This window comes from Hemiscyllium ocellatum, chromosome 46, assembly GCF_020745735.1.
Source record: "Hemiscyllium ocellatum isolate sHemOce1 chromosome 46, sHemOce1.pat.X.cur, whole genome shotgun sequence".
NCBI classification, from domain to species: Eukaryota; Metazoa; Chordata; class Chondrichthyes; order Orectolobiformes; family Hemiscylliidae; genus Hemiscyllium; species Hemiscyllium ocellatum.
In genome coordinates this window covers 10,934,690-10,958,075 of record NC_083446.1, presented here as the reverse complement: position 1 = coordinate 10,958,075, position 23,386 = coordinate 10,934,690, and the positions used below count along the sequence as shown (strand labels likewise).

The 23,386-nt window shown below is 46.7% G+C and overlaps 1 protein-coding gene across 1 annotated transcript in view; it reads right to left on the bottom strand.

The window, feature by feature from the left end:
• Positions 1 to 295: 295 nt before the first annotated feature.
• naaladl1 (N-acetylated alpha-linked acidic dipeptidase like 1) overlaps positions 296 to 23,386 on the bottom strand; it is a 47,724-nt gene continuing 24,633 nt past the window's right edge. The window contains exons 10-19 of the mRNA XM_060855523.1: positions 22,675 to 22,760; positions 22,116 to 22,179; positions 20,517 to 20,584; positions 18,929 to 19,020; positions 11,637 to 11,727; positions 11,073 to 11,154; positions 8,267 to 8,440; positions 6,541 to 6,628; positions 3,560 to 3,652; positions 296 to 467 (exon numbers count right to left, since the gene is read on the bottom strand). Of these exons, the coding sequence (XP_060711506.1) occupies positions 296 to 467; positions 3,560 to 3,652; positions 6,541 to 6,628; positions 8,267 to 8,440; positions 11,073 to 11,154; positions 11,637 to 11,727; positions 18,929 to 19,020; positions 20,517 to 20,584; positions 22,116 to 22,179; positions 22,675 to 22,760 (1,010 nt within the window). The remainder of the gene's footprint in view (positions 468 to 3,559; positions 3,653 to 6,540; positions 6,629 to 8,266; positions 8,441 to 11,072; positions 11,155 to 11,636; positions 11,728 to 18,928; positions 19,021 to 20,516; positions 20,585 to 22,115; positions 22,180 to 22,674; positions 22,761 to 23,386) is intronic.

The window sequence follows — 23,386 nt, the reverse complement described above, 5'->3', positions numbered from 1 at the left end:
GACAGAAAAGTCAAATGAAAAGCAACTAGACAAACCATCCTAGGTTGTGGTGGGGTCAATGCAGGGTCGAAGGTCAGCACAGAGGGGTCATAAGGTAGTGGTCAATGCAGGGCAGGAGGTCAGTGCGAAGTGAGGTCAGCACTGAAGGGTCATCCCAGAGTGATAGGTCAGCACAGTGCACCACATTCTTGAGGGTGAGAGGATGTGTTAAGATGGAACAGCAGGAAACCCGAAAACACGTCATTTTTTTATTGTGGTTACTTGGTTTCAATGAAAGGTTGCCTGGAGATGCCTGCTAGACCACAGCCTCCAGGGTCGAGGCTGCGCTCTCCAGCGTGTAAGTAACTATCGTGAGGTGTTTCCGAACATCATCCCAGGCATTTCCATCAGCCAGGGCACGCTGGTAAGCATCGGCTAGTCCGGGAAATGTTTCCACATCTGAATTCTTTGACGCATAGATGACGTGTCTGCAGAAGGAATAAATGAAACTCACTGTTGAAGGAAAGGGCAGAATGATCACTGGACAGAGCGCAACGCGGTGTGGGGAGGGACCATTTGGACAAGAATGAAGGAAGATTGGGCGGAGCAAGACTGGGGAGCAGTGATGGAAAAACAGAGACAGGGAAAGAAAGTGGGAGGCAGATTCAGTTTGATATTGAGAAAGATGGATTGGAACCTATTGTGCTAGACATTTTAAACGGGGTAATTTCAAAGATATGAGGACAGAGGTAGCTGGAGAGGATTGGGAAAGAAGTTTAGCAGAAAACAAACTTGATTTGATTTATTATTGTCATGGACCTAGATTTAGATTACTTACAGTGTGGAAACAGGCCGCTCGGCCCAACAAGTTCACACTGACCCTCCGAAGAGTAACCCTCCCAGACCCATTCCCCTACACCTAACACTACAGGCAATTTAGCATGGCCAAGTCACCTAACCTGCACATCTTTGGACTGTGGGAGGAAACCCACGCAGACACAGGGAGAATGTGCAAATTCCACACAGACAGTAGCCTGAGGTGGGAATTGAACCAGGGTCTCTAGTACTGTGAGGCAGCAGTGCCACCCCATTGTACCTAGCTACAGTGAAAGGTTTTGTGTTGTGTGCAGTAAAGTCAAATCATAGCACACAAAGCTCACGGTGCTAGAACAGAGTGAGGAATACAAAGTTACAGAACTGAGGTTTAAAAGTGCAGAATGATCGTAAGAAATGTGAGATTAGATCTGCTGTAGAGAGCTCGAAAAGAGACATTTAATTAATTAGTTCATGGCTCATAAGAATATTATAACCTAGTGAGGGAAAAAGGATTCTAGGAAGGGGATAATTGACGATGGTTAATCAAAGAGTTAAGGATAATACCAAATGGAAAGATTTCTAAAAAATACACTGTGGTGAAGATTAGTGGGTTGGGAAAGTTTTAAAAACCAATAAAAGATGTCCCAAACAATAATTAAAAAGAATAAAATAAGTTTGACAGTAAACTAACAAGAAGATCAAAACAGACAGTCAGAGCTTCTGTAAATATATAAAGAGGGAACGAGAAGCCAGAGGGAATGAGGCTAGGGAAATAACAGGAAACCAGGAAATGGCAGAGGAGATGAATAAACACTTTGCATCAGTCTTCATTGTAGAAGGGAATATTAACATTGTAAAATTATTACATATTCAAAGGGCAAAAGACATACAGGAACTAAAAACAGTAATTATCACTAAAGGAAAAGTACTAGGGAAATTAATAGGGCTGAAGACCGATAGGTCCCCTGGAACTGTTGAGGGGGCCTCCTATGATTTTAAAGCAAATAGCTGCAGAGATAGTGATTGCGGTGGCAGTTATCTTCCAGGAATGCTTAAATTCTGGAGAAGTCCCAGAGGATCGGAAAAAGTGGCAATGTCGCACCTTTATTTAAAAATGAGGCCAGCTGGCTTAACATTTGTAATAGCGGAGCATTTAGAAATGCATATGATCAGGCAGCTTCATGAGGAAATGTCATGCCTGAGAAACTTATCTGAAATATTTGAGAAGGTAGCAAGCAGGACAGGAGAGAGGAAGCAGTGGATGCAGTCATAGTGCTGGGGAAGTAGTGGACACTACTAACTCATGGTATTGGTGCCTGGGGCTAGGACAGATATAGTTATTTCAGTATTTCCTGTTGCTGCCCACTCTTTCTCATATGGTGGCAGTGGTGTCCAGCCCCAGAGAACCAGAGATGGACTCAACTGAAGCTGGCAATAGTAAACCCCAAAGGGGATCCCAGGGGACCTGAAACCAGGGGTCTGGGGGGAAATGCCAAAGGATAGTTCAGACAGTAGATTTCTTAAATGGATTCATCTGTGGGGTGTGGGCATCACTGGCCGGCGTTAATTGCCTGTCCCTAGTTGTCCTTGACAAGGTGGTGGTGAGCTGCCTTCCTGAACCACTGTAGTTCTGGTGCTGTGGGTTGACCCACAATGCCCCCTGGAATTCCAGGACTGTGACCCAGTGACACTGAAGGAACGGTGACGTATTTCCAAATCAGGATAGTGAGTGCCTTAGAGGAGAACTTGCAAAGGGGTGGGGTTCCCAAGTATCTGCTGCCCTTCTAGATGCAAGTGGTCGTGGATTTGGAAGGTCTGAGGGTCCTTAGTGAATTTCTGCAGTGCATCTTGGAGATGGTAAATACTGCTGTTGCTCTTAAAGGTTAGGGAGATGGAAACTAGCAAGCAGGTCATTAATTTACTTGAATCTAGAAATTCTGGTAGAAGAGCACAGAGAAAGACGAGAGACAGATTTGACAGAGAGAGAGAGAATTCAAGGGAGTTACAGGCAGAGAGAGAGAGGGATAAGCAGTATCACAGAGGGAGACAGAATCACAGGCAGCAACACAGAGAGACACACACAGACAGAGCAAATGAGACATGGTCATACAGAGAGAGAATGAGAAAGAGAGACAGCACATCACATGCACATAGAAAAGGTCCCAGACAAAGTGAATCACATCGGGGAGTCGTGGTGACAGAGAGAGGAAGAAAGAGCCATAGAAAAAAAGACATCCAGAAAAAGTGTGTCACACAAAGGGAGCAGGAGACAGACTTATTGATAGTACAGGGGGCAGACTTGGCAATACTACAGGAGGTGACCAGCAGGGGGCAGACTTACCGATAGTACAGAGGGTGACCAGCAGGGGGCAGACAGACTTACCGCCAGTACAGGGGGTGACCAGGAGGGGGCAGACTTACCGATAGTACAGGGGGTGACCAGGAGGGGGCAGAGTTAGCGATAGTACAGGGGGTGACCAGCAGGGGGCAGAGTTACCGATAGTACAGGGGGTGACCAGGAGGGGGCAGAGTTACCGATAGTACAGGGGGTGACCAGGAGGGGGCAGAGTTACCGATAGTACAGGGGGTGACCAGGAGGGGGCAGAGTTACCGATAGTACAGGGGGTGACCAGCAGGGGGCAGACTTACCGATAGTACAGGGGGGTGACCAGGAGGGAGCAGACTTACCGATAGTACAGGGGGTGACCAGGAGGGGGCAGACTTACCGATAGTACAGGGGGTGACCAGGAGGGGGCAGACTTACCGATAGTAGAGCTTGTCAGGAAAGGCGAGTGGATTGAGGAATGATCGTTCGAGCAGCATCAGCTGATCATTGACCATGCGTAGCGTCAGAGGGCTGGACCAGAGGGAGACAAGGTACCATTACTGAAGTGGAATAGCAACTCAAACTGCATTTGTCTAGTGCCTTTCAGATGTCCCATTCTGATTTACAGTCAATTAAGAGCCTTTTGTTGTACAATTCTTATTGCTCTACTGCACTGGTACTATTGTGATGGAGGCAATAATTTTCACACAGCAATGTCTCACAAAGAAAAAGAAGGAAGCATATGTCAGGTATAGACAGGATAGATCGAGTGAATCCTTAGAAGAGTATAAAAGCAGTAGGAGTATACTGAAGAGGGAAATCAGGAGGGCAAAACGGGGACATGGCAAATAGAATTCAGGAGAATCCAAAGGGTTTTTACAAAATATTAAGGGTAGAAGGGTAACTAGGGAGAGAATAGGGCCCCTCAAAGATCAGCAAGGCGGCCTTTGTGTGAAGCCACAGAAAATGGGGGAGATACTAAATGTATATTTTGCATCAGTATTTACTGTGGAAAAGGATATGGAAGATATAGACTGTAGGGAAATAGATGGTGACATCTTGCAAAATGTCCAGATGACAGAGGAGGAAGTTCTGGATGTCTTGAAACAGTTAAAGGTGGATAAATCCCCTGGACCTGATCAGGTGTACCCAAGAACGCTGTGGGAAGTTAGAGAAGTGATTGCTGGGCCTCTTGCTGAGATATTTGTATCATCGATAGTCACAGGTGAGGTGCTGGAAGACTGGAGGTTGGCAAAAGTGCCACTGTTTAAGAAGGGCGGTAAAGACAAGCCAGGGAACTATAGACCAGTGAGCCTGACCTCGGTGGTGGGTAAGTTGTTGGAGGGAATCCTGAGGGACAGGATGTACATGTATTTGGAAAGGCAAGGACTTATTCGGGATAATCAACATGGCTTTGTGCGTGGGAAATCATGTCTCACAAACTTGATTGAGTTTTTTGAAGATGTAACAAAGAAGATTGATGAGGGCAGAGCAGTAGATGTGATCTATATGGACTTCAGGAAGGCGTTTGACAAGGTTCTCCATGGAATACAGGGAGAACTAGCCATTTGGATACAGAACTGGCTCAAAGGTAGAAGACAGAGGGTGGTGAAGGGTTGTTTTTCAGACTGGAGGCCTGTGACCAGTGGAGTGCCACAAGGATCGGTGCTGGGTCCTCTACTTTTTGTCATTTACATAAATGATTTGGATGTGAGCATAAGAGGTACAGTTAGTAAGTTTGCAGATGACACCAAAATTGGAGGTGTAGTGGGCAGCGAAGAGGGTTACCTCAGATTACAACAGGATCTTGATCAGATGGGCCAATGGGCTGAGAAGTGACAGATGGAGTTTAATTCAGATAAATGTGAGGTGCTGCATTTTAGGAAAGCAAATCTTAGCAGGACTTATACACTTAATGGTAAGGTCCTAGGGAGTGTTGTTGAACAAAGAGATCTTGGAGTGCAGGTTCATAACTCCTTGAACGTGGAGTCGCAGGTAGGTAGGATAGTGAAGAAGGCGTTTGGTATGCTTTCCTTAATTGGTGAGAGTATTGAGTACAGGAGTTGGGAGGTTATGTCGCGGCTGTATAGGACATTGGTTCGGCCACTGTTGGAATATTGTGTGCAATTCTGGTCTCCTTCCTATCGGAAAGATGTTGTGAAACTTGAAAGGGTTTAGAAAAGATTTACAAGGATGTTGCCAGGGTTGGAGGATCTGAGATACAGGGAGAGGCTGAACAGGTTGGGGCTGTTTTCCTTGGAACGTCGGAGGCTGAGGGGTGACCTTATAGAGGTTTACAAAATTATGAAGGGCATGGATAGGATAAATAGACAAAGTCTTTTCCCTGGGGTTGGGGAGTCCAGAATTAGAGGGCGTAGGTTTGGGGTGAGAGGAGAAAGATATAAAAGAGACCTAAGGGGCAATTATTTCATGCAGAGGGTGGTACGTGTATGGAATGAGCTGCCAGAGGATGTGGCGGAGGCTGGTACAATTGCAACATTTAAGAGGCATTTGGATGGGTATATGAATAGGAAGGGTTTGGAGGGACATGGTCAGGGTGCTGGCAGGTGGGACTAGATTGGGTTGGGATATCTGGTCGGCATGGACGGGCTGGACCAAAGGGTCTGTTTCTGTGCTGCACATCTCTATGACTCTATGATATTGAGCCAGATCATTGTTTTAAGTCTCTTGATCGAGGGGCAATCTTCCTTTGCCTTGTCCGATGACATTCCCCCTAACAGACACCTCTATTTATCCCTCCCATTTACCTCTCCACCCCGGAGGCTCCCTGCCTCATTCCTGATGAAGGGCTTTTGGCCGAAATGTTGGTTTTCCTGCTCCTCGGATGCTGCCTGAACTGCTGTGCTTTTCCAGCACCACTCTAATCTTGACTCTGATTTCCAGCATCTGTGATTCTCACTCTCACCTCTATTTATTGTCACTTCATGAAAATTTCACCTCTTCACAGCCTGAAGTTGTGCGTTCAAGCCTCCAGTCTGCAACTTCAACCCATGATCTTCAGACTGGAGAGCTGAGAGTGACCCACGTTTTCTCTTACTGAGGTACCAGGTACAGCTGTGTGTGTGTGTGTGTGTGTGTGTGTGTGTGTGTGTGTGTGTGTCAGCATCAGCTCTGTACATTTTCAAGGAAAGAGTTAGATATAGTTCTTGGGGCTAAAGCCATCAAAGTGTATGGGGCAGAGAGTGAGAACCTAGTTGGATGATCCTACTGAGTGGTAGAACAAGCTTGAAAGGCTGAATGGCCTTGTCTTGCTCCTACTTTCTGAACATCATCACTGCCTGCTCTCTACCTCCCCCCACCCAGTTTGACACCAGCTGCTGGATGTGGATCCTGCCTAGTTGGGTTCAGAGGTCAGGTATAAATAAAGAACTGAAGGTCAAAGGGCGGAGGGCACCCACCTTACTTGCTGATCCCTCAGCTCAGATATTCGAGTGTGAAGACCCTCAGCAGCTTCCTTTAGCTTCTTTACGGCAGAACGTAGAGGATCTAGAAAACAGAAGAAGTTGTGAAATAGGGACCTGAGATGGTGTGAGGTTAGTACATTGCCCCTTTCACAAACAGGCTGGAGGATCTTCCAACATCGACAATACGGGCGGGACTGGAAACTTCAGGGTGAATGAGCAACTGACCATGGCACTGTGGTCCAGGAAGCCAGTGAAGTCAGGGTGGGGGTTGGGGGGGAGGGGGCAGTGAATAGGAACTGTGTGTACAAAGACCACATCTTTTATCCTGGATTGCAGAGACGGTGGCACCGATGGGGTCAGAGATGTTAGGCTTCAGCTGCGGCAATGTGGTAAGGCAGAACTGGTTTTCTTGGCATGGACGGTGTTGCAGGGGGCATTGATGGGTTCAGAGCCTGTTGTGGGGGTAAATAAAAAAAGATTTTTAAAAAAACGATAAGAGTTAAAAAAATAATAAACAACCAGGTGTGTTATGGCTTCCATTCACAACAATAAAAAAAAGAGTGTCAGATATCCTGCTCACTCTGAGAGCTGGCACTGAGGGAGCTGGATCAGTGTCAAGGTCTCTCCAGGTATAAACAAAGGGTGACATGGTGACGGGATACCAGCCCGTGTGGAGTTATTTTAGTTACGGTATTATACAGGGCACTTGTGAGACTGCATCTGGAATACTGCGCACAGCCCTTCAGTTCTGAGAAAGTTTACCAGAATAATTCCTGGACTGGGTGGGTTATCTTATGACGAAAGAGTTCCTCATCCTTCCGAATGAAGGGCTCCTGCCCAAAATGTCAATTTTCCTGCTCCTCGGATGCTGCCTGAACTGCTGTGCTTTTCCAGCACCACTCTAATCTTGACCCTGATCTCCAGCATCTGCAGTCCTCATTTTCACCTACCTTATGTGGAAAGGTTGGGCTTATATCCACTGGAGTTTGGACAAGTAAGAGCTGACTTGATTGAAACATATACGATCCTGAGGGGTCGTGACCATGTGGATAGGAGAAGATACTTCCTCTTGGAGAATAATCCAGAACTCGTGGTTACTTTCAAAATAAGAGCTCACCTACTTTTCCTCAAAAGGCAGAGGGAGCAGAGCCTTTTGAGAGACACATTCAGATTTGTGATAAGGAGTGATGGGAAGGTTATTTAGAGTGAGCGGGAATGTGGAGATTAGATTAGATTACTTACAGTGTGGAAACAGGCCCTTCGGCCCAACAAGTCCACACCGACGCACAACCACCCACACATTAACCCCTTACCTAACACTACGGGCAATTTAGCACGGCCAATTCACCCTAACCTGCACATCTTTAGACTGTGGGAGGAAACTGGAGCACCCAGAGGAAACCCACGCAGACACGGGGAGAACGTGCAAACTCCACACAGTCAGTTGCCTGAGGCGGGAATTGAACCCGGGTCTCTGGCGCTGTGAGGCAGCAGTGCTAACCACTGTGCCACCATGCCGCCCACATTTTCTGATCTCATTGAATGACCGAGCCAAGTGGCCAAATTCAGCTCCTAACTGGTACATTGGTGTGCCCCAAGATCCCATGACCAGCGCAAGTGAGTGATCAACTGGGCTGTGACTTGGTGGGTACATTAGGGGACTAGCTGGAGATATGACTCTGCAGCCATTCGGTATGCGTCCCCTGGCACTAATACTAACCCAGGGAGATATTCTGCTTCAGGAGCTCTGGAGCCAAGTCCCTCTCTGCTGTATTGTAGAGCTGGTCGATGGCCTCGCTGTAGTCTCTGATATTGAGAGGGAGGATGACATTGTCAGCCAGCCGCATTAACACATTGCCTGCTGTCCTCCCGACGGTCTGGTGGCTGGTGAAACCTGAGAGGTGGAAAAGTCAGAGGATGAGCCTGGGCGGTGAGGAGGCCGTGGACAGGTAAATAAAAAGGAGGACACCAATGCCTGGGAGCAGAACATGCTGCTAGCTGACTGAAGTGCCCAGGAAGCAGGGCTGAGAGATCGGAGACGATGTCTTAGCTTGCTGGCCTCACTGGAATGGCCAACTCTGTATGTGATTGTGTTACCACACTGGCATCAATTACCCCTCAGGGGAAGACATAGACAGTCCACCACAGCTTCCAAGTCACAGACACCATTCAAGGGCAACGCTGATTGAAAGAAAAAGTCTCCATTCGGCACTTAGATCATAGAGCAATACAGCACAGAAACTGGCCCTTCAGCCCACCATGTTGTGCTGAACATGACGCCAAATTCAACTAATCCTTTCCGCCCTCCCTTGGTCCTTGCATATTTATGTGTTTATCTGAAAGTCTCTTAAACACTCCTATCGTATCTACCTCCACCCCCACCTCCCCCCCCCCCCGGCAGACTCCTACCACTCTCTATATAAACACCTTGTCCCTCGCATCCCCTTTGAACTTTCCCCTCTTACCTTAAATACATGCCCCCTAATATTAGACATTTCAACTCTGGGAAAAGACCATCAACCCTACCTATGCATCTCATAATTTTAGAGATTTCTATCAAGTCTCCTCTCAGCCTCCGCTGCTCCAGAGAAAACCCCCTGAGTTTTTCCAGCCTCTCCTTATAGCTCATACCCTCCAATCCTGGCAGCATCCCGGTAAACCTCTTCTGCACCTTCTCCAAAGCCTCCACATCCTTCCTGTGATGTGGTGACCAGAATTGAATGCAATACTGTTAAGTGTGGCCTAACCAAAGTCTTATACAACTGCAACATGACATCCTGACTCTTGGACTCAATTCCCCGACCAATAAAGGCAAGCATGCCACACGCCTTCTTTCCCACCCTATCTACTCACGGGGCCACTTTCAGGGAGCTATGGACTTGAACCCCAACACCCCACTGTACATCAATGCTGTTCAGGGTCCTGTCAGTAACTGTATACTTTTCCTGAACATTTGATCTCCCCAAGTGCAGCACCTCACACTTACCGGATTAAACCCCACCTGCCATTTCTCCTCCTGTGTCTGTAACTGATCCTTCAACACCATCCACAACTTGACTAATCTTAATATCGCCAGCAAACTTAGTAACCCACCCATCCACATTTTCATCCAAGTCATTTAGATATATCACTTAAATACTGACCCTCTAACATTGTGGCACTCCCTCAGCACTGACCCTTCGACAATGCGGCGCTCCCTCAGTACTAACCCTCTGGCAGTGCGGCGCTCCCTCAGTACTGACCCTTTGACAGTGCTGCGCTCCCTCAGTACTGACCCTCTGACAGTGCAGCACTCCCTCAATACCGACGCTCCAACAGTGCAGCGCTCCCTCAGTACTGACCCTCCGACAGCGCGGCACTCCCTCAGTACTGACCCTCCGACAGCGCGGCACTCCCTCAGTACTGACCCTCCACTAGTGTAGCGCTCTCTCAATACTGACCCTCTGACAGTGTGGCACTCCCTTAGTACTGACCCTCCGACAGCGCAGCGCTCCCTCAGTACTGACCCTCCACTAGTGTAGCGCTCTCTCAATACTGACCCTCTGACAGTGTGGCACTCCCTTAGTACTGACCCTCCGACAGCGCAGCGCTCCCTCAGTACTGACCCTCCACTAGTGTAGCGCTCTCTCAGTACTGAGCCTCTGACAGTGCGGCAATCCCTCAATATTGACCCTCTGACAGTGCGGCGCTCCCTCAGTACTGACCCTCTGACAGTGCAGCACTCCCTTAGTACTGACCCTCTGACAGTGTGGCACTCCCTCAGTACTGACGCTCCAACAGTGCAGCGCTCCCTCAGTACTGACCCTCTGACAGCATGGCGCTCCCTCAGTACTGACCCTCCAGTAGTGTAGCGCTCTCTCAGTACTGACCCCCTGACAGTGCGACGCTCCCTCAGTACTGACCCTCCAGCAGTGCGGCACTCCCTCAGCACTGACCCTCCGGCAGTGTGGCACTCCCTCAGTATTGACCCTCCAATAGTGCAGCGCTCCCTCAGTACTGACCCTCCGACAGTGTGGCACTCCCTCAGTACTGATCTTTTGACAGTGTGGTACTCCCTCAGTACTGACCCTCCGACAGTGCGGCACTCCCTCAGTACTGATCCTTTGACAGTGTGGTACTCCCTCAGTACTGACCCTCCAGCGTGCGGCACTCCCTCAGCACTGACCCTCCAGTAGTGTAGCGCTCTCTCAGTACTGACCCCCTGACAGTGCGATGCTCCCTCAGTACTGACCCTCCAGCAGTGCGGCACTCCCTCAGCAATGACCCTCCAGCAGTGCGGCACTCCCTCAGTACTGACCTTCTGACAGTGCGGCACTCCCTCAGTACTGACTCTCCGACAGTATAGCATTCCTCAGCAGTATGGCACTCCCTCAATACTGACCCCATTTCTTTCCTACATTGTTTCTGTGACAATAAATGGCCTGGCTGAGATGCACCCAAAGTTGCCCCAAGTCCTGACCACCTGTTGCCTGTGCTCAGCCCCTGAATGTCGGGGTGGATTCCGCACCTGGACAGGTCACACACACCTGGGTCAATGAAACGAGAAGCATAATCGAAAGTATCGTAGGCTGTGTGGTAAGCAGGGTAGATTCGAGCTTTTGTTTTTGTCTGTTGTGGGAACAGAGACAGCAGAAGTTAGTGAAATTGATTGCAGCATATGTAGAAACAGCCACTGGACAAAAAAAACCCACAGCACACACACCAAAGCAACAACATATAGACACACTTACACCAAAACACTCCCACATTGACAATACAGAGATACTTCCTGAAACAAAATGGAGATACACCTACAATAACACACATCCACAATGACACACACATAAACGCACCCTGGCACTTGGAACATAAACACACACTTGGATAGTCCCAATGAATATAAGTACCAAAGCATGTACACAGAAATACAGCCCACACTTGCCTGTGCCTGTTAACAATATTGTACAACGTGACTTTGGCTGCACCATCCACAGCTTCAGAGCCCCTCAGAGTTATGTCCAGGTATCAAGCTGGGCCTCAGTCACACACCCAGCTCCTAGCCCTCAGGTGAGAATCTCTGCTCACCTGGAAACAGAAGATGCTTCTCCTACCTTGTCGTAGGTGTAAGCAATGTCCATGGAGCTGATCCCAAGATAATGGAAGAAGGGTGCGTAGTCACTTCCTGCTCCCAGACGCCCCAAGCTGTGAAGAAACAGTGAATACCTTAGAAGGACCAACCGCTGGGTTTAAAATTGCAAACCTTTCATTCCCCTTGGCTTAACAAGAATATATCCACCTCTGATTTTGAAATGTTCGAGGCTCTATTTCGACTGCCTTTTGAGGAAGAGTGTTTGAAGGACTCCCCACACAGATTATGGTTTTGCCTCTTCTCTGTTTTCAATGAGGTTTTTCAACATGTTGTCCAAGTTCTAGCAGAAGCAAAATACTGGGGCGGCTGGAAATATGAAAGGCAGAGAGAATGCTGGAGGAACTCAGCAGGTCTGGCAGCATGTGGGGAGAGAGAGAGAGATAGAGAAACAGATTTAACACTACCAGTCTGATATGATACTGGACTCAGAAAGTCTACTTGATTTCTTCCTCCATAGATGGTGCCAACCCTATTTCTAGAATCTCCTACAAGAGGAAACATCCTCTCCACACCCACCCTGTCCAAACCCCTCAGGATCTTATATGCTGAATCGAGTCACCTCTAGCTCATCTCACGGTCAGAAGATACAAGTTCAGCCTGTCCAACCACTCCTCAAAAGAAAACTCATCCGTTCCAGACATAAGGCTGGTAAACTTTCTCTGAGCTGCTTGGGACACGTTTCCATCCTTCTTTAAATGAGGAGACCACTACTCTACGCAGTTAGCCAGATATGGTTTCAGTAGTGCCTTGTAACTCTTCATAGGCTGGCATCCCATAACCTTTATTTATAAATGCATAGTCTTTGACAATAGCACTGCCTCTCACTAAGCCAGGTATTCAGGGAGGCCCAATATCTCTGATAGTCACCCTTTATATCTGTCAGCCAGGGCTCCCTGATTACACCAATCGGAGAACACTAATTCTGCGATGTCCAGCTGGCTGAGAGTAACAATCACATTCAGCTTCCCTCACTATAAGGGATAACATTCGGTTAGTTTCCCTTGTTATTTGTTGTACTTGCACGAGTACACCCAGATCTCTCTGTATCTAAGAACTTACTTACTTTGTTTTCATTCTTCCTTTCAAAAATGTACAACTTCACATATTCCCACATTATACTCCATTTGCCAGATCTTTGCCCATTCACTTAACCTCGCTTCACAACTTACTTTCTATCTTTGTGTGATCAGCAAATTTGGCAACCGTGCTTTCTGTTTCTTCATCTTGGTCATTTGTGTAAATTGTGAACAGTTGAGGCCCTAGCAGCGATCCCTGTGGCACATCACACATTACATAGAGTCATAGAGATGTACAGCATGGAAACAGATCCTTCGGTCCAACCCGTCCATGCCGACCAGATATCCCAACCCAATCCAGTCCCACCTGCCAGCACCCGGCCCATACCCCTCCAAACCCTTCCTATTCATATACCCATCCAGATGCCTCTTAAATGTTACAATTGTACCAGCCTCCATCACTTCCTCTGGCAGCTCATTCCATACACGCACCACCCTCTGCGTGAAAAAGTTGCCCCTTAGATCTCTTTTATATCTTTCCCCTCTCACCCTAAACCGATGCCCTCTAGTTCCGGACTCCCCTACCCCAGGAAAAAGACTTTGCCTATTTACCCTATCCCTGCCCATCATGATTTTACAAACCTCTATAAGGTCACCCCTCAGCCTCCGATGCTCCAGGGAAAACAGCCCCAGCCTATTCAGCCTCTCCCTAAACTCAAACTCTCCAACCCTGGCAACATCCTTATAAATCTTTTCTGAACCCTTTCAAGTTTCACAACATCTTTCCGATAGGAAGGAGACCAGAATTGCACGCAATATTCCAACAGTGGCCTAACCAATGTCCTGTACAGCCGCAACATGACCTCCCAACTCCTGTACTCAATACTCTGACCAATAAAGGAAAGCATACCAAACGCCTTCTTCACTATCCTACCTACCTGCGACTCCACTTTCAAGGAGCTATGAACCTGCACTCCAAGGTCTCTTTGTTCAGCAACACTCCCTAGGACCTTACCATTAAGTGCATAAGTCCTGCTAAGATTTGCTTTCTCAAAATGCAGCACCTCACATTTATCTGAATTAAACTCCATCTGCCACTTCTCAGCCCATTGGCCCATCTGATCAAGATCCCGTTGTAGTCTGAGATAACCTTCTTCACTGTCCACGACACCTCCAACTTTGGTGTCATCTGCAAACTTACTAACTATACCTGTTATGCTCACATCCAAATCATTTATGTAAATGACAAAAAGTAGTGGACCCAGCACCGACCCTTGTGGCACTCCACTGGTCACAGGCCTCCAGTCTGAAAAACAACCCTCCACCACCCTCTCTGTCTTCTACCTTCAAGCCAGTTCTGTATCCAAATGGCTAGTTCTCCCTGTATTCCATGAGATCTAACCTTGCTAATCAGTGTTCCATGGGGAACCTTGTCGAACACTTTACTGAAGTCCATATAGATCACATCTACTGCTCTGCTCTCATCAATCCTCTTGTTACTTCTTAAATCTTAACCAAGTTTGTGAGACATACTTCCCACGCACAAAGCCATGTTGACTATCCCTAATCAGTCCTTGCCTTTCCAAATACACATACATCCTGTCCCTCAGGATTCCCTCCAATAACTTGCCCACCACCGAGGTCAGGCTCAGTGGTCTCTAGTTCCCTGGTTTGTCCTTACCAGCCTTCTTAACCAGTGGCACCACATTAACCAACCTCCAGTCTTCCGGCACCACATCTGTGACTATCGATGTTACAAATATCTCAGTAACAGGCCCAGCAATCACTTCTCTAGCTTCCCGCAGAGCTCTACGGTATACCTGATCTGGTCCAGAGGATTTATCCACTTTTAGCATTTCAATAGATCCAACATTTCCTCCTCTGTAATATGGATATTTTGCAATCTTGCCAATCTGCTTTCTGTCAGCCAGCCAATCTTCTATCGATGCCAATATATTACCATGAACTCTCACTTTCTTCATCATCGTTGATGTCTCAGATTTCCTTTTGGAAATCTCCAAGTGCAGTACATCCACAGCACATGTTACCCCCTCAAAGAACTGCAATACCTTGGGCAATATGATTTTCTATTCACAAAACTGGGTTGACTCTGCCTGATCACCTTGAACTTATCCATTTGCCAGACAGAGCTTCTTTAATAATAGTTTGTAACATCTGCCATAAGAAAAATGTGAGGCTAAAAGGACTGTAGATTCCAATTTTGGTCATTCTTGCTTTTTCGCTAATATTTTCTACAAGTCTTCTAACCTTCCACATATCTTTGCACAATTACACACTTTTTTTGAAACATTTGATACCATCTTTAATATTTCTAGGTAATGATTATACCATGGATGCCAAGTCCATTGCTCATAAATGTTCTAACTCATTGGAATCAATCTATTCTGAAATATCCCCTAAAATCTCCACTGGCCCATCCTTTAACCTAATTTGACAACTCACTTCCGACGGTTTCCATGTCCTCAGAATTCTGCTTATTTGAATTATTTAATGTGGGTCGTGGGCCCACTCTTTTATAAGAACATAAGAGGAAAGAATAGAGGGGATGTCAGAGGCTGGTTCTTTACGCAGAGTTGTGAGAGCAGCAGCAGTTGTGGAGACAGGGTCATTGGGGATATTTAAGAGACTACTGTACATGCATATGGTCACAGAAATTTGAGGGTGCACACATGATGATCAATGGTCGGCACAACATTGTGGGCTGAAGGGCCTGTTCTGTGCTGTACTGTTCTATGTTCTATGTAAGAAACGGGAGCAGGAGTAGGCCATCTGGCCTGTCGGGCCTGCTGTGCCATAGAATCCCTACAGTGTGAAAATAGACCATTCAGCCCAACGGGTCCATACAGAACCCTCCAAAGAGCATCCCATCCAGACTTGTCCCCCTTCGCTATCCCTGTAACCCTGTAATTTCCCATGGCTAACACACCTCACCTACACTATGGGACAATTTAGCACGGCCAATCCACCCTAACCTGCACATCCCTGGGCACTATGGGACAATTTAGCACGGCCAATCCACCCTAACCTGCACATCCCTGGGCACTATGGGACAATTTAGCACGGCCAATCCACCCTAACCTGCACATCCCTGGGCACTATGGGACAATTTAGCACGGCCAATCCACCCTAACCTGCACATCCCTGGGCACTATGGGACAATTTAGCACGGCCAATCCACCTTAACCTGCACATCCCTGGGCACTATGGGACAATTTAGCTCGGCCAATCCACCCTAACCTGCACATCCCTGGGCACTATGGGACAATTTAGCACGGCCAATCCACCTTAACCTGCACATCCCTGGGCACTATGGGACAATTTAGCACGGCCAATCCACCCTAACCTGCACATCCCTGGGCACTATGGGACAATTTAGCACGGCCAATCCACCCTAACCTGCACATCCCTGGGCACTATGGGACAATTTAGCACGGCCAATCCACCCTGACCTGCACATCCCTGGGCACTATGGGGCAATTTAGCACGGCCAATCCACCCTGACCTGCACATCCCTCGGCACTATGGGATAATTTAGCATGGTCAATCCACCCTAATCTGCACATCTTTGGATTGTGTGAGGAATACCTGAGCACCCAGAGGAAACCCACACAGACATGGGGAGAATGTGCAAACTCCACACAGACGGTTGCCTGGAGCTGTGAGGCAGTAGTGCTAACCACTGAGCCATTGTGCTGCCCTTCAATAAGAAGCATGGCTGATCTTTTCATGAACTCAGCTCCACTTACCTGCCTGCTCTCCATAACCCTGAATTCCTTTACTATTCAAAAATCCATCTACCTTTGCCTTAAAAACATTCAATGAGGCAGCCTCAACAGCTTCAGCGGGCAGAGAATTCCACAGATTCACAACCCTTTGGGTGAAGTTCCTCCTCAACTCAGTCCTAAATCTGCTCCCCCTCATTTTGAGTCTTTGCCCCTCGTTCTGGTTTCACCCATCAGTGGTAACAACCTCCCTGCTTCTGTATTATCGATTCCCTTCATCATTTTATATGTTTCTATGAGATCCCCCTCATTCGTTTAAATCCCAATGAGTATAGTCCCAGTCTACTCAGTCTCTCCTCATAAGCCAACCCCCTCAACTCTAGAATCACCCAGCACTCCCTCCAGTGTCAGTACATTCTTTCTCAAGTAAGGAGACCAAAATTGTACACAATCCTCCAGGTGTGGCCTCACTAGCACCCTACCCAGCTTTAGTATAAGCTCTCCACTTTTCCTCCAACTGAATATAAAATTCAACAACACTATGTCATTGCGACCTTCAATGTGAGATCATTAATTCATTGCACAATATCAGTCAAACTGTTGGCTCCAGAATGTGCTGTTCTCAGAAGCTATCCTGAAAACATTCTATGAGCTCCTCATCTTGGCTATCTCTACCTTGCCCTCCCTTTTCCAGTCAACACTGTAGGTTAAGATTAGATTAGATTAGATTTTACAGTGTGGAAACAGGCCCTTCGGCCCAACAAGTCCACACCGACCCGCCGAAGCGAAACCCACCCATACCCCTACATTTACCCCTTACCTAACACTATGGGCAATTTAGCATGGCCAATTCACCTAACCCGCACATCTTTGGACTGTGGGAGGAAACCGGAGCACCCGGAGGAAACCCACGCAGACACGGGGAGAATGTGCAAACTCCACACAGTCAGTCGCCTGAGTTGGGAACTGAACCCGGGTCTCTGGCGCTGTGAGGCAGCAGTGCTAACCACTGTGCCACCGTGCCGCCCACGGTCTTCCATGATTATCTTCCATGATTATCACTGTGCCTTTCTGACATGCTTTCATCATTGCTTCCTTTATACCCCACCTTACTGTGTCATTACTGGGGGTGGGAAGGTATTGAACCACTTCCACAGGTGACTTCTTGTCTTTATCATTTCTATCTACTGTTAACACAAACTGATGGCCTGAACCTAGGGCACACTGCTTTGTTATGCTTGTGCCATCGTTAGTGAACAGAGCCACCTCTTCACCTTTTCCTACTTGCCTTCCATTCCTAAAATGCCCTTCAAGATTCAGGACCCAAACCATGTTATCCTGCAGCCATTTGTCTGTAACTGCGACTGGATCATACTTCTTCATTTCTATTTCCACCTCTGTTTATCTGTTGTTTCAAAAGCAATCTGCATTCAGATTTAGATCCTTTAATTTATCCTTTCATTCTGTTTATAAATTCTAACCTCATCTGCTGATGTATCTCTCTATCCTTCCCTGCCACAATCTGTTTGTCATTTCCTGTTTTAATTCCTTTCTCTTTGGCCTGGATTCCACTTTTTGATTTACCACACTTTCCCAAATTTGGTTCCTTGTTCCCCTATTTCGTTTAAAATCCTCTCCACTTCCTGAGTTATGTGGTAACTGTTGTGGCCCCCTGGTTCACCAGTTCAATGACTTTACCTCAATGCTAACACCTTTCTCTGTTAATAAGGGAATAATGACCCTGAACTCAGAATGCTGGAGAATCTCAGCAGGTCTGACAGCATCTGTGGAGCAAGTAACAGTTAGATTAGATTAGATTCCCTACAGTGTGGAAACAGGCCCTTCAGCCCAACAAGTCCACATGACCTCCGGAGAGTAACCCACCCAATCTGACTAATGCACCTAACACCACGGGCAATTTAGCATGGTCAATTCACCTAACCTGTACATCTTTGGACTGTGGGAGGAAGCTGGAGCACCCGGAGGAAACCCACGCGGACATGGGGAGAATGTGCAAACTCCACACAGACAGTCGCCCGAGGGCAGAATCAAACCTGAGACCCTGGTGCTGTGAGGCAGCAGTGCTAACCACTGAGCCACTGTGCCACCCTTAGCTATTTCAGATTCAGTATGATTTCTTCAGAACTGAAAAGGTATAAATAATCCCCTTGTCTTTTGAGGCAGCTTTTCTTCTGCTACCACCAGACTTTGTCTGCTCTGTTGCATATTTGAGTCTCCTATCATTTATTCAGTCTTTCTTTAGCTTGTAAGGTCTGTACTGTTACACTACCCTGGACCTCTGCCACATGGATATTCCCCTTCCTGTTCCTATCAATTAATTATACCTGTACTGTCAGACGTCGTGTTAGACCTCGGTGTCTCTTGCACCTCACCAACGCAATGGCAGATGAGAAGTTTTATTACCATAACAAGGTTTTGTGTCAAATTCCTTAAGATCAGGGGGGTTCTGGTTAGATATCCAGGAGCGAACTTACTTTGGAATGAGGCCATGGAGAGCACTTGTTCGGTTCGAATGCTTCACCCAGTTTTCATAGACAGACAGGTCACTGTGTCCAGGAGCTGAGACCTAGAAACCCAGAATGATAAGCAGTAAAAGCCCAGTCACAGAACTAGAGCGAGAGATCGCATCAGGAACGCAGCAACACTCATCAGTTGCAGGATCTTAAACCTCACAATAAAGGTCGTGGATGGTTCGGTCTTCCTGTCTCCCAACTTGTTGTTGGACAATAATAGTATTCTTTTTGTCCTCCACCCTTGTTTCTAGTGCACTGACCTATTCACTTCAGGTTTTAAAGATCACATTTAGATGTATGTAATCAAACCTTCGGACAATCCAGTACCCCTCTCTCAGCTCAAAAGTAAAACACATCTATGTCCTTTATTTCTTAACACCATAGTTTGGAAATACAATCTGAACTGGAAGCTCTATGAGGTTTAGGCCACTTTAGAATTGTTACGGACTTTACCAAACCCCTTCAATATATATTAAGGAGATAACCTGGACCATAATTTTTTCGCCAGGCATTGCGCTTCAGATGCAATTCAATTGGTTAAACTACCAGTCATGAAGTAAACCGCACTTTATTCATACACTGTAGTTAAAATACAACAAAAGAGAAAAGAAATTGGAATGATTTAATTCTACTGGAAAACTTAACAGAATAATAGATCATTTAACCACTAAACAGTAACTGTTCCAATACAATAACATCCCATAAACACACCTTGGCAAAAGGAAATTAATTAAAATAGATCATCTCACAGGCATTCTCCAGTCCAGGGGGAAAAACATCAAGAGAAAACTCTGACAGAGAGTAGCAGGAACAGATGTACTGTAGATTCCAAACCCAGCTTCATGACCCCAGCAGCTGCTACTCCTAAAATAAAACCAAATATCCTGGCTTGGGGGAGCTTGACCACACCCATTCAGGCTGCTTCTATTGTTCCAACTCTAATAAAAAGTCACAATGCCTCACAAGCTCTTTAGCTTGGCGCCTCTGTCTTAACATGTCTCTTAAAAAAAACCCACCAAATCAAAATACACCATTTAAAGCCATAGTATGGCCACAAAAACAAAACCTAACATTCCAAATAATGTGCCTTCATCACAGCATGGTGAGAATTTGGAACTCATTACGACATCGGCGATAAAATCTACAGAACACAGGGAGACCATTTGGCCCATTGTGCTGTGCTAGATCTTTGAAAGAACTTTCCAATTCTTCTCAAACTGTGGCCACTGTGGTATCCTTCTGATCACTGACCTTCCTGCCATTGGAGAAGGTTCCTTCTTGTTTACTCAATTGTACTGATGTGTTCAAGGGGAGGCTGGGTAAACACGAGGGAAAAAGGAATGGAAGGATAGGGTGATGTGGTAAGAGAGGACAGGAGGTGTGGAGAAGAAACTCTAGCACAGGGCAGACGGGCTGAATGGCTCATTTTGAAGCTGCCGATTCTGTGTAATTCCATCACATGGAAGGTGGGAAGGGTCTTTACTCTGGACAGGGGCTGCTGTAGCTGACCCAAGGCAGGTTTCTCGGGTGAGAATTGGACAGTGCCTACCTGCTTAGCTGCGTCAAACACCACACTCTGCACCGCTGGGGATCCACTGGCTCTCAAGGTGGCATTGGCTGGAACCGTTGCAGAGAAAAAGAATGATCAATATAAACACCTCATCATTAAAAGAGAGCTTCAGACCATCGCCAGGTGGGTCTTCCTGGTGCTCTCAAAATTCCTGATTCCAGCTGGTATCCAGAGGGAAACCTGGCTTTACAGACCACACGGTTTGTTTCTGCAATTTGTTTACCCTTGAGATCAGTCACTCAACATATTCACAAGAGGCTGCCAATGTACTTTGAACAGAAGAAAATCACGTTTGTTACACACAAAGGCCAAACAAGAACCCTTTTCCACCATTTGAAATGATCCTATCATTTCAGAATCTCAGAGATAAATCTCAACCCTTTCACCTTCCACAACAACCATACAGATCCTCAAGCCCCCACAGAAGGAGCTGTTTCTGCGTTTCCTTGCTCAGTGGATACAGCTTAATTTTAGTTTCATTTCAGCAAACGTTTGCATGCACTCTATGCTATTTCTTCACTTCATGAGACCCAGAAGCAAATTGTTAACAAAGCTCACTTACTCCTTAACATGCGTTCTTAAACCCATATATTTAACAGCCCGGTAGGATGTTCTCCTCTCTGACACCTTTGAGCCGTCTATTTCTGGAGATTTTCTGTCTGCAGCTTCCATGGCGTTGGGCACTTATTTTCTTTTGCCCTCACTGTTTTGGAGATTGCTGCTGATACAGGTTCCTCTCTCGGAATGATCTCATTTTCTCTGTCTGAAACCTGCACATTGCCTGACATCTGGAATCATTCTGTCTATCATTGTAAAAGGAAACTTCTTTTTGACCCTGTCTTCCTGTGCCACAAGATACCTTGGGCGAGACCTGTTTGATTTCCTCATCGACCCGGTTTTCCAATGCACTGAACTATTCACCTCAAAAGTATTTTTAAAAGCATTATTTAAATGCAAGTAAATAGATTTCCAGACGACCTGACATAAGAATCCAAGAACAAGGAGCAGGAGTAGGTAATTTGAGCCTGTTCCATCATTTATACCATCATGGCTGACTTTACCTTGGCCTCAATTCCACTTTCCTGCCCACTCTCCATAACATCTCAATCCATTACTAATTTAAAAATGTCTATCATTTGGTTAAATTTATTCAATATCCCAGCATCCACTACACTCTAGGGTACTTAATCCACAGATTCATGACCCTTTGAGAGAGGTAATTCCTCCTCATTTCTGTTTTAAAGCTGCTACCCCTGATCACAAATCTATGACCTCTCATTCTGGATACTGTTTGTGGAACTTAAAGCAGATATAGGGAACAAGACAGGACCTGTGAAAATGTGTGTGAGAACTAGGGAAGACAAATGGGAAACAGGAAGCAAAATCAAGAGAGACAGAGGAAGATTAGAGAAAGAGTGAAAACTAGAGAGAGAGACAGAGGCAGTCAGACACAGACATGATCAGAGAGAGAGAAAGACAGTGAGTCAGAGACTGAGAAACAGAAAGACATACACACACACAAATAATGAGGGAGAGATAGAGGAGTATAACATGTGACAAACACTCAAGGTTTCTTACCAAACACTGCAATGTCCACGTTGATGTATCCCACAGTCCTCTCAATCAGTTTCTTATAGTATTCCTAATCAGGGAGAGAACACAATGGGAAATATGGCCAACAGGCTCCCTCCCACCCTCCCGTGTCCACCACTAGGCAGTGTTGGCTGTGGCTAATTGAGTAGCTATAGGTGATGGATTCAAACCCCAGGCCAGAGACTCCAACATAAACATCTGGGCCAATACTCCAGGACAGTAATCCTGACCAACCTGACTAAAGACTAAATGATCCTGACAATTTCCTGACAATTTTGTGCACAGGTTGGTTGCCAAATTACGAGAGCACTGTGTGGTATGTGAAGCGCCGTGGGAGCTCCTGAGGTGGCGAAAGCCAGCCAGGTAAATGCTCTCAGGTTTGCTCTCAGCATGATGGAATAACTGTGCTCAAAGAATGTGCGATGGGAGTTTCTTGTTCACCCTCACCTCTCGGGGTTTACCCATTTATTTCAATGCACTGTGAGCACCCGGGGAGCTGAAACAACACGGGGAGCCCCCTGACTGCGGATTGTGTCCATCTTACCTCGGTCCATTCTGTGGAGCCGATTAAACCAAACTCCTCCGCGCCCCAGCTGCCGAAAATGATTGAACGGCGTGGCCGCCATTTGCCTACAACAACAACAACGGTGAGTAACCATAATGTCCCAGTCAAGGAACAATTAACAAACAAGGGCTGACACTGAGTCATTCAAAGAGCTCTGAGACACGGGTGACCAAAACCTTAGTGAAAGAGAACAGTTTAAAGACTGCCTGAAAGGAGGAGAGAGATGGAGAGGTTTAGGGACTGGAACTGATTCCCACACTCTGCTTCCCACCTCCCCTTCAGCTGGTGAATCATTACTATCCCATGTTGACTAACACTTGGAAGAACCACAGAGGATAGCAAGGGTGCAGATTGGACTCTGGATGGGGGACTTAATGTCTGTCACCAAGTATACCTCAGTAGCAGCACAAGTGACTGAGCTGATTGAGTCCTAAAGGACACTGGTGCCAGGTTGGGTCTGTGACAGGTGATGAGGGAGCCAACAGGAGAGAAATATCCACTTGAACCTTGTTCTCATCAATTTGCCTGGCACAGATGCATCCATCCATGGCAGTATTAGTAAGAATGACCACTGCACAGTCCTTGTGGAGATGAAGCTAGCCTTCGCATTTAGAATTCCCTCTATTGTATTGTGGTGGGGTATCAAGGCATCAGTATGTGAAGGCTGGACCACTGTTGGCATGTAGTGGGA